The 10876-nt window shown below is 42.8% G+C and overlaps 1 protein-coding gene across 1 annotated transcript in view; it reads right to left on the bottom strand.

The window, feature by feature from the left end:
* Positions 1–3: 3 nt before the first annotated feature.
* Positions 4–10876, bottom strand: part of RNF213 (ring finger protein 213) — a 51588-nt gene continuing 40715 nt past the window's right edge. Inside the window, exons 50-67 of the mRNA XM_084298313.1 lie at positions 10075–10185; positions 9600–9845; positions 9236–9317; positions 8638–8672; positions 8229–8323; positions 7311–7473; positions 6834–7014; positions 6255–6349; positions 5242–5493; positions 4682–4814; positions 3910–3993; positions 3374–3554; positions 3050–3251; positions 2794–2871; positions 2288–2485; positions 1205–1294; positions 912–1090; positions 4–546 (exon numbers count right to left, since the gene is read on the bottom strand). Of these exons, the coding sequence (XP_084154439.1) occupies positions 393–546; positions 912–1090; positions 1205–1294; positions 2288–2485; positions 2794–2871; positions 3050–3251; positions 3374–3554; positions 3910–3993; positions 4682–4814; positions 5242–5493; positions 6255–6349; positions 6834–7014; positions 7311–7473; positions 8229–8323; positions 8638–8672; positions 9236–9317; positions 9600–9845; positions 10075–10185 (2559 nt within the window). The 3' untranslated portion in view covers positions 4–392. The remainder of the gene's footprint in view (positions 547–911; positions 1091–1204; positions 1295–2287; positions 2486–2793; positions 2872–3049; positions 3252–3373; positions 3555–3909; positions 3994–4681; positions 4815–5241; positions 5494–6254; positions 6350–6833; positions 7015–7310; positions 7474–8228; positions 8324–8637; positions 8673–9235; positions 9318–9599; positions 9846–10074; positions 10186–10876) is intronic.

Genomic DNA, 10876 nt, shown 5'->3' with positions numbered 1-10876 from the left:
CCGGCGACAGCACAGTGAGGGCCCGGAGCTGGCAGGTAGCAAGAAACAGGCAGCAAAAAAAGTGCCTAGTAGACGCACACATTATTTCCCAGTGTTAACAAGTAATGCTTCTTAAAAAGTCAGTTATTTTTTTTTTCCAGAAAAAGCTGCAATCTAGGCACCCTTCTCTTTCTACTCTATTCTGCTGCTGCGTAGAGGCATCCAAACTTCACCCCGTTGGCGTAAAAAGTGGCGTGGGGTGGGAGAGGTAACACACACAACACACAACCAGCACCGCTTCAGCCCTGACCTCCCTGAATCTCACTTGTACCCAGTGTTTGAGGCAGTAAAATGCTCGGTGTAAGAGGAAAAATCACTAGTGGCCACAGGCAGGCACCACGTCGCCAGTGGCCTTAGCTTTCTCTACGCTCTCTTTTGAAGAGAGCAGCCGCTTTCCAGGTAGCAGTAGCATGGGAGAGGAGAATCTCATCTGGGAATGCATCTTGCAGCTCTGCAGCCAACTCCGACTCTTTTTCATCAAGTAGAGGAATGAGTGATTCCTTGAGGCTGGAAAGCAGAGAGCAAAGTAGTATTATTAGGACGTAATCAAGTTGTCGGGGCCAAGCTTGTGTATGTAGAAAACTAAGCATGCTCCTTTGAGTGACTAGGGAAGTGGCTGTGTTTAGCTATGAAGAACAACACAAGCAGTGTTTCCAAAAGCTTGTGTAAGATGCAGAGGAGTCATACATGCCAGAAACATGGAGGGTGCCCTACAAATAGCCACATATCCTTAATATCAATGCTTGTGCTTTGTGTCCAGCAGAGCAGTCATTTGCTAACAGAACTGTTTCTATCACAAGCGTTTTCAAAGAGACAAAGAAGCTTAAGTCAGTAATGACTGTGGGTTGTTCTGGGCTGCAAAAGCCCATTACCTCCATAGGGGTCGGAATTCATCCACACTTTTGACACGTTTCAGCTTCAGGATGATCATTTCATGGAGCTCCTGGAGGAATGTTTCAAGCCTTGAGTGAACGAGGTAGGTGTTGAGGAGCTTGGCAATCTCTGGAGTGAGACTAACTTTGTACTTTTCATTGATGTCTACAAAAGGATCCTAAAAAATGCAATGAGAAAAAAAAAAAAAAAAAGAACCAAGCATGTTTGAGCAACTTCATCTTAGAGATGAGGAAATACCTGAGCAGACCCTGAGGTTGCCAGTGTATCTTACCCTTTTGATGCGCAGAAGCTGCTCAGATTTGCGGGTAGAGAGAAGTTGCCAAAGGGCTATGCTGTGCTTTATACAGCATCGTCCGAGGGCCTGAAAGAAAACCAAAGCGTGAAACTGGATGCAAGGAACATATTTTGGAGCCTGTTCATCCCCCTGCAGAAGAAGGAACAGAGAGAAGCCCACTAAAATAGAAGCCACGTTAACTGGCAGGGCGACACAGCAACCTGATCACGTGGGAGATGTCCCTGCCCATGGTAGAGGGGGTTGGAATTAAACGACCCTTAAGGTCGCTTCCCACCCAAACCATTCAATGATTCTATGATGGCACTGATAAACAGTCTTACTATGACAAAGTGGTATATAGAAAAGCTTCATCCAGCAGTTGGGAGTTTATCAAGCCTTTTCAACATGGGCATAAAAGCCTACATGCTTATACCTCCTGATTCCCCATTTTGCCTTCAGTAATCCAGCTTTCTTGGCCATTAGGAAAGCTCTGTCATTTTCCGTATGTCACACATAGTTGTCATAGCATAGTGCCTTTGCCCCCTATCAGTAAAAAGCCTCTTTTCACACACCATTAGGAGATAAAACCTTTCCCTACCACCCCTTTTGAGAAGTAAAGTGCTATTTTCAATCCCATTTAGCACTAGGGTAAGCCAGTGTCACTAAAAGTTGACTCATTATTGAAAGTTTTCCCTTTTCGCAGTTTTAGCATTGCAAGTAATTATTCTGGCACCCAACTAAGTATTCTCCTTCCTGGTGGTGATGGCAGAAAAGCAGGGATCTGCAGAGAGGAGTTTGACCTTCCACACATCCTCCACTTGACCTTTCTTTAGGGTTTTGCAAGAACCTGCTGAGCATCATGAGCTATTGGATGCTCCCACCTGGTAAACACTGGTTGCAGTGGAAGTGAAAATTGTTTTCTCTCCTGCTGTCAAGTATGGTGGGGAGGAAATTCTAACACATTCTAATTCAGCTTGAATTAGAACTTTTGCTGGGCTTGGAGGTCAAACTGTCAGGATTTAGTATAAACTGGTACAGATATAATCCTTTAAGAATACAAGCTTTGCTCTCAGGACTCACCTGCAGTACATGAGGGTTTGTCTGATCACCCATCTGCAGAATGTTTACAATGTAGTCAGTCAGAAGCATTTCTGCATTCTCTCCAGCCATGGCCAGGAATCCCAAGGTAATTTCAATGACAGACAGAGCATCACAGACATCACTGTAAGACTGTAGTTCCCCGCTGATTGTGTTCATAACAGAACTGGGAAGAGCACTCTGAAAACCATGAAGTCAAAGCAGTTCCTAGTATTAGTTTAGAACCCTTTCTTACTGCTGCTCAATCTGCAGAAGTCAGGAATAAGGGCATAGCCCCAGATTTAGAAAACTGGAAGTACTTAACTACATCTCTTTTCTTTGTAAACCCTGACTGACAAAAGACAACCAATGTGTACATATTCAAGGCATGCTAACAGATCAGCGAGCAGGCCCTCATAGCAGATGAGCAAGGCAAGTGAGAAGATGGGCCTGACGCTTCTTTGCGTGTCAGGGGACACGTGCCCTGTTTCTCCAGCACAGAAACCCACCTGATCCAGCTTATTCCTGACATCATTAAACAGCTCTTCGTAATTTCGATCGTGTCTGTACACGAGGGTAGGTATTCCCTGTCAGGAGAGAAACCCAGGGTTGTAGAATTTCATTGCTAACCCTGCTACAGTGTCTGTTTGGCTGCAGCAAAGACTGCAGGGGTTCAGACACCAGCCAATAAGTTGATAAGCCTGCAGTTGTCTGCTAGCTATGTTTTCTAGCTGCCTAGAAACATAGCTAGCTGCCTCGTCCTACCGTTAGGGTGATGAGCGGCTTCCCCTGCAAGAACTTGCTGATGACTTGCTGCTGGATTCTCTCCAGGTCGAAGTGCTGCAATGTCTCCCCACCCTTCTCCATGCTGTACTGGCAGTTGGATAAGATCAGAGGAATCAGGTCTCTCTCAACCTCGTAACTGATCAAGTGCAGGTCAGCTACTTCTGATGGACTGATCAAGTACCTTCAGAAGAGGAAACAAGTTGTCTCCATGTAGAGTGACAAGCCTTTCTGAAGCAGGGAAAGCAGATTGGGAGCAGGTAATACAACAGAGACAAAAAGTGCCTGGCTGGAATAGCAACATACCTATCATCTTCTTTGGTATGTTTGTTCACCAAATAGATAAAGTCGTTGTGCAGACTAATGAGATAACTGGCTAAGGCTGTGGAGCAGAGGCCCAGTCCCTGTCGACGTGGCAGAAGGACTTCAAGCTTGCTGTCCATGGTCAAGTCAGCATCACAGTAGCCTTTAGGAAGCTTAATTTCCCCTAAAATAAAAAGCGTAGAAGATTGCTTGTGGTGTCCCAGAGTTTGCCCCATGATGAATAGCCTCTCTCGAGCCAACCCAGGTCAGGAGAAAGTACAGCAGGATAAATTGACAAAAAGGTCACACTTTCTGTGCCTTGTAGGTGCTAAAGGAAGCAGGTTCAGGTGAGTAGGAAACATTCTTCCATTTGCACCTACATCTTTTTAACCTTTAACAGCCAAGGTCAGTTTGGAGGATATTTTCAGCATCTGACAGAAGAAACCTGTACTGTCAAAGGGTACTGAAGGACCCGTCTGACAGGGGGCAATCTCTCATTTCCATCACACAAAACAATGCTGTGAGGGAAGGGTACTCACCATTGGTATCCAGTGATCTTCTCAGCTTGTTCCAGACAGACAGGAACATGTTAACTCTCCTCTGTAACAGGTCCCTCATCACATCTGAGCAATACCAGAAACAGGAATCCTTGAAATGCCTTTTACTGGCAACACCATGAAACTCAATAATATAAGAATTTTCAAAGCACACCACATAACCTTAGATAACTGTTCAAACAGACCAGAAATGTTTAAATGTACATTAAACAGTTTTCCAACATTATCAAATTGTGTAATTTGCTGTTTGTTTATATCTTCCATTATTGAGTGCTTTTGGCACACGCTACAAGGCTGCATGGATCCTTGGTCTGCGTGACCTTTAAGAAATCTTCCATAAGTACTTCAGAACAGAAGTAATTGCACTTAAGTGCAATTAAAGGAGTTGTCGCCTGTTTCTGACTTAACAGAAGGGCTGGATACCTATTACACATTTTAGGAAGGCCCTACTCTAGAGCACAGCTCAGAAATTCAACATACCCACAGCTGCGTTCAGGGATTTATCTTGCCTATCTCTGAGCAGAGTCCCTACCTCTTGTGCTTAAATTCTCTTAAAACCACTTTACCTTTTTTAAGAAAAACTCTAACATCAAGGCCTCCAGTATATTTGGATAGGAGTTGAAAGGAAAAATAAGGACTTAAGATTGCGAGTTTAAGAGAAGTTTTCACCTTCATTTTTATCTGCACTATCTAAGCAATCTTTCTAAAGCACTTTTTGTTTCACTAATTTACAGTTTTGGCGGAATCTTCTCACCTGAGCGGGGTTCATTGAGGAAGTCTCTGATCGTGCAGCGCTTAACATCAGTAGTGTTCTGAAATTGCCTCACTAATTCTCTCTGAAGAGCCAGAATCTCTGGTAAAGTTTTAACCAGCCTCAGTTCTGTTTCCTGGAAGAGGAAAGGGGATTTATGAGTACAGCTGCCCTTGGACAAACCAGTTTTGAATACTTCTATTGAATTACTTTTCAAACGTTTAAAAGAAAAAATACTTTATATATACAGTTCTCAAGATTGAGACTGCATGGGAGTTGAGCCAAACGTACCCAGAGGTCCCTTTCAACCTCAACCAGGTGGTGAGGCACAGAAGCAGGTTGGCCAGAGAGGTTTTAGATGCCCCATCCCTGGAGGTGTTCAAAACCAGGATGGATGAGGCCCTGGGCATCCAGATCTAGTGGGTGGCATCCCTGCCCATGGCGGGGGGGGTTGGAACTAGTTGATCTTTAATGCCCCTTCCAACCCAAGCCATTCTATGATTCTGTTCTTCTGTGGAGTATTATCTGAACATTGTGGGGTCTCATCCCTGTATTGCACTCACCTTCTGCAGAAACTTCCACAAGAGAGGGACAGTGTCCTTGGCATTATTTTGCTGGACTATGTGGCCCAGGTTCTCCACTGAAATCCTCTTTCGGCAGCTCCACATCTTGGAATGATGGATGTGACTGTCCTTGGGCAGCTGGGACAGGAAATTGACTGGGTCGCCATACACCATTTTCACTACTGGGTTGGAAGATATTCTCTCATCCTCTTGAATTTCTTTATTTAACTTCAGAAGTTTTTTATCCAAACCCTGCAAAAAATAACGGTATTCTATCAGCATTGGCAGCTTCATGCAATGTTGAACCTCCATGGGAGTATATTTCCCTAACAGCTTGATGACCAAGTCACACAAAAGTATGTCAAAACAGAAGATGAACTTCTAGGGAATGCATATAAAAAAACACACACTGCAGAACAGCTGTTTATGCTCTAAAACTGTTGTTTTTTTTGTTTTTGTTTTTTTGTTTTTTCCCCCACCAACTCATCCAGCCCTCAGGTCTTCCATTCTTTAAATAATGCACATGAAGAAAAAAGGCAAACAGGATTAATTTGGGTCACCCTTATGCTCACTTGGGCAAGTACTTTCAACTGAACAAAGATAATTTTACTTTTACATCTGCACAAAATCCTCATAACATAACTCAAGTCTGATTCTCATTTCCACAGGTATAATAAAGTCGGCTGACCCTCTCTCACATACAGTTTCCACGTTTCACATAAAAGAGTCACAGAATAACTGATGCTGGGTGGGACTCCAGAGATCACCCAGTCCAAACCCCCTGTTGAAAGCAAGGTCATCTACAGCAGGGTGTCTATAATCTAGAGATGGAAGTGACTAGCTGACGACAGATTAATGTGGACCTGCAGTTGTATCATAAATAGCTTGCATTTAGGAATAGCCAGGTGAAAAGAGTAGCACAGGTATCACAGCAGGTCAGGTTTCCAAAGTTGCTTTGAACTGCTCAACTGATTATTATTATTTTTATTTTTTTTAAACAGCTAATTTCTCACCTCCAACTCAGGAGCAATAACTGTGTCTGCAACAATTCTTTCCCACTTGTTTCTTTTCTCCTTGGTGGAAAGCGTACCATCAAATTGAACTGGCCCTGCAACAGAAATTTAAGAGTCTTATGTTCACAATATTTCAGTTACAAGATAGCTCAGATTCTCTTAGCTTTTAGATGTGACATCCTTGCAAGTTCATATGATGAGCTAAGAGCAACTATAGAGGTTATAGAGGCTAAATGAGTATCTCAGCCTAGTTGGAGAGTGTCATCCAAAACTGCACACCCTACTTCAAGTAGCACCTCTGCTTGTGAGCTGTCAATGTATCGTGAAGTCATTTTTTCATTAATTTCTTTCCAGAACTATGTACCAAACCTTGCAAACCCCATATATTTGACCAGAGAAGAAGTAAGCAGAGAAAAATTCTTCACTACCTACAGTGAGAAACAAACCGCAAATTTCTGGATCTCCCTCATCAGCTCAGCTATCACCTGTTGCAAGTGGTCTGTTAGCAAAAATACTAATTGCTGCCCATAAAACACCGATACAGCTCGTAGATGTGATATGGCTAGTAGTTTTCCTTACACTGGCTTGAGTGCTGATGGGGGTCCTTGAGGAGGCTGCTTAGGACAAGATGAAGGATGTTGATAGTCTCATCTATACTCTTTCCCAAAGTTTTTGTCATCTGTGCCAAGTCCTCCTGAATATGCTGCTGCAGGAAAGTTACTGAGTTGTGCACTGGTGGCTTGATAATCTTTTGCAGTGACTGAAGAGCAACAAAAGGAAAAAATGAGTGTAATCAGTAACATCCAGTTCTAGCACAAGGCATGCAAAACTAGTCTAATCAGATAGTCTCTACTCCGTCCTACAGGACTCTTACCACTTGTACACATAATGGCAACTGCATAAAGAAACCAAAAACATTCCCGGGCAAGTGGAGAAGTGAATTTGGGTTTTGCATCTTGAAAGACTTCACTAGTCACTAGGCAACACGATGAGAAGGACCAGTATCATATAAAGGCAGATTTCAAGTGGCCACTTGGGACTATGATTGGAAGATACCTGAGGATCCTTTGTGGCTCCCAGAAACATTGCCAGATGTGTGAGCAAGCGTATCAGAATGAAGACAACTTGGGACATGGGTCGGTCAGACACTTCCATCATTTCTTTTCTGCGTTGTGCATCTCCAAGTATGTGGCCAGTTTGAGTTCTGTCTTCAGTATTCCTGCCAGAAAGTATGCATAGCGATTTTTGCTTTGACAGAAAACACGGAAGTAGTCTTTGATACCCAATAATGTCTTTCGGATCTTAAGTTCTCTGAATGCTATAAAAAGATGATGATTAAAAGTGCTACAGGGGATTGAAGACTTTCAGAAAGTTTGGTACACAAATAAGCAAACTTCCTTGGTTTTGCTGGTTGACTACTTTTTGTTGGACATCTCTTCCAATTACATTTGCTATGAAAAATGCAATGGCCAACCCTGTGGGGCAAGATTAGCCGACTTCATGCTGGACAGATGAGAAGCCACTGCCTTTAGACTTCATAACTTGAACATTCTTTATGCAAGGGCTGAAAGTGCGAATCCAGAGAATCAAAGAGGAGGGAGCACAAGTCATAAATCCTGGAGTTTTGGTAGAAGTTCTTCAGTCATGATGAGCCCTCTAAGAAAATGCAGCCTGCTACTGTATGTTAATATAGAACCACATAACAGGTATCTGCCTAGATGAGCAGAAACATGGAAAACCTAAAACTAGAAGCTTGACAAGGTCTTTTTTAAGGCAGCTTCTGCAAATTCAGTTACACCAGCACTCCCCATTGCCAAACCTCTTCCCCCTCCCAGAGGGGAATGTGTGACATAATGGGGAATTCCAAGTGCCACCTTTCAGGTAGCAGCATGAGGTAACACCTTTTACCCTGAAACCACAACAGGCAAGTACTGTAAAATTTTGCACTGAGAAGGTTGATGGATCAAAGCATACCCAATGGTTTGAAAGCCTGGCAGCGATCTGTGTTGTTCCCCGCCAACTTGGGCATGACAGTCAAGACAGTAGCTAATTTCCATGGGCCTGCCACACTAGCAAAAAGAAAGAATGAAAACACTGAATTCCAGAATAGTAACAGAGACAATGAAACAAAAATCCATGCTGTAGCTGGTTAATTTGAATGCTGCTATATACTGGACAAATGATGTCTGCCTGCCTTATTTACTAGGCTTTTTGGTACAATCTGTGTTACAGCAATTCTAAATTTTACATTGCAACGGCAGAATGATTAGTAATCTAGAGTTTATAAAATGAACTGCTGTGCAGTAGAACTAAAATATAAAACAGTTTATTGTTGAAAACACCACCTGCTTAAGAAAAAACACCACCAATCTCAAATTCTTACCTCTCCTACAGTGCAGGGGTGGCCATTTGGACATGCTATGAAGACGGAGAAACAAACAGGACAGTATTAGAAGACAGCCATTTATGAAGCCCCTATTATTTCCTTTCAGAGGCATCATCATCTTGAAGAAAGAAATACGCTTCAAGGCCTAATGGCAAGCACTGAAATTCCTGAAGGAGTCATAGGCTCACACAACAACCAGAGGAAGCTTTTAGTGCTTCTCTCCTTGAAAGAAACATGGAATGAAAACCTGAAAAATTCTGCTACCAAGTGCCATATAGGCTAGTAAGCATAAATGTTCCCATGCCCCCAGCTTCCTAGTTTACAGTTAAATTCTGCCATGAAAAGCAGAGAACTGAAAACTAGCCAGGAAGATGGCAAAGTGCTGCTCTCCTGCTTACACCTCTCTAACTGCCCGAAGTAAACTCCACGAACAGCTATAAGCTTGAGACTAAACAGAAACTCAGTGCACTTTGGTGCGTTACCCAATACAGATAACTCATGCTGAGGAGTGTGTCTGTCCTCACATTAGGAGTCATCTCATTCAAAAACAAGGATTCTCCTTCAATCTCTTTCAAAGCCAGTCAGAAGCACTTACTGTACCAGTGCAGAACAGACATTCCTTCCCAGGCCCTTGCCTGAGCCATTATATCTTCTGGCATTGTAGGCAGAAAAGAGTGCTAAGGAAGAAAAAATATGACAACAATATATGAATCAGTTCTTTTTTGTAGCAGTTGCTCCTTGTTCTCCATCATAATAAGTAACTAATGACATCTAAACCAGTCCAGAGCCTGGTTCTGTGCTAATTAATCCCAACAATACTGAACTAATCATACATCAGTAATTCACAATTGAAACAATGAGTTGGTGTCTTTTGACATTACGGTTATGTTATAGAGGACCCAGCAGACGCGTGAAAGAACTATCAGTGTGCTGAACTACCGTGAGTTAAATCTCTTTACCTTCATGGTATTTGGAGCGAATGCCAGATTCCTCAGGGGCTGCAGGATGGGGTTCTGCCCACACAGCAAGACAGCTGAAGTATGAACAGCCATCTCAATTAGCGCTCCGTTGTGGCTGAAGCTTTGAGGATCCACTGTCAGAAGAGACGGCAGCTTATTCGTCACAAGACAAGCTGCAAAGTTCTGCATGTCTGGAGAATTCAGGACTCCGGAGTTCTGGATGAACTCAGTCATAGCACTTATTTGCTGAAAACACACATTTAAAGAAATAAAACCAGCATGATATCATCCATCAAACTGAGGAGAACTAGCAGCTGCTTCCGATGCTATGCTATCCTCTGCTCTGAAAACTTTTTCCCTTTGCTCGGGTCAGGGCATAATCAGAACAAAAAGCTCTTTCACCAATGATTTAAATCTCACTTATCCTTATCAATGAAGAATGTTTATCATAAGCCCCCAGAATCAAGCATCTTACCTGCTGTTTGGGATGAAGATTTGAGTCATTAACTCCATACAGGACAGTGACCTCTCTGAAAATAGCAAGGAGCAGATGAACAGCCTGTACAGCTGGGGAGCTGCTGGATGCCTGAAAAAGAAGAACCAATGATACAGTGGAGAAGAGGTGACAGTTGTCACAGATGAACTCTTACAAGGTTTCAGTTTGTTATTGGTCTGTCTTAGCAGTCTTAGCAGCAGACTTCAGCAGGTCTGCATTAAAGATGTCCCCACACATGAAGGGGAATAACGCAGAAATCACTGTTCAAGCCACATGTAAATGAGTAATCTGACAGCCTTCAAGCTGATTATGTGTTTTACATCAGAAATTTCTCAATTATTTTACTTATAGCACCTGTATATGCCTGCCTTCAAACCAAGCCAACATACAAGTGAAGAAAAAGTCACAGTGTATTCATGGTACAGAGAAATTCAAACAGGCATTTTTTGTCAAACTTCTTCCTGAACATTTTCATACACAAAATACATACTGGAAGAAGGTTAGTTGCACAGAAATCACCTGATTGATTTTGTACAGTAAGACACAAGGCTAGGCAGATATGGGCAGGCAGGGAGGAGGCATAAAGCTTCACCAATTACCTGCCTACTCTTCAGTTAGTTGGTCACAAGGTGCCTGTAATACTTGCTTGTAAAACAAACTGCTATGATTTATTAGAAGGTAGAGGAGCAAGTATAACCTCAACGTTACATATACTAGAACACACACAACAAAAGCACAGACATCTGTGTCTCAGACAGGATAAGCCACAGCAGCTTTCAAA

Source organism: Netta rufina (assembly GCF_964035555.1).
Source record: "Netta rufina genome assembly, chromosome: 19".
Classification (NCBI taxonomy): domain Eukaryota; kingdom Metazoa; phylum Chordata; class Aves; order Anseriformes; family Anatidae; genus Netta; species Netta rufina.
This window is presented reverse-complemented; position numbering and strand designations above follow the sequence as displayed.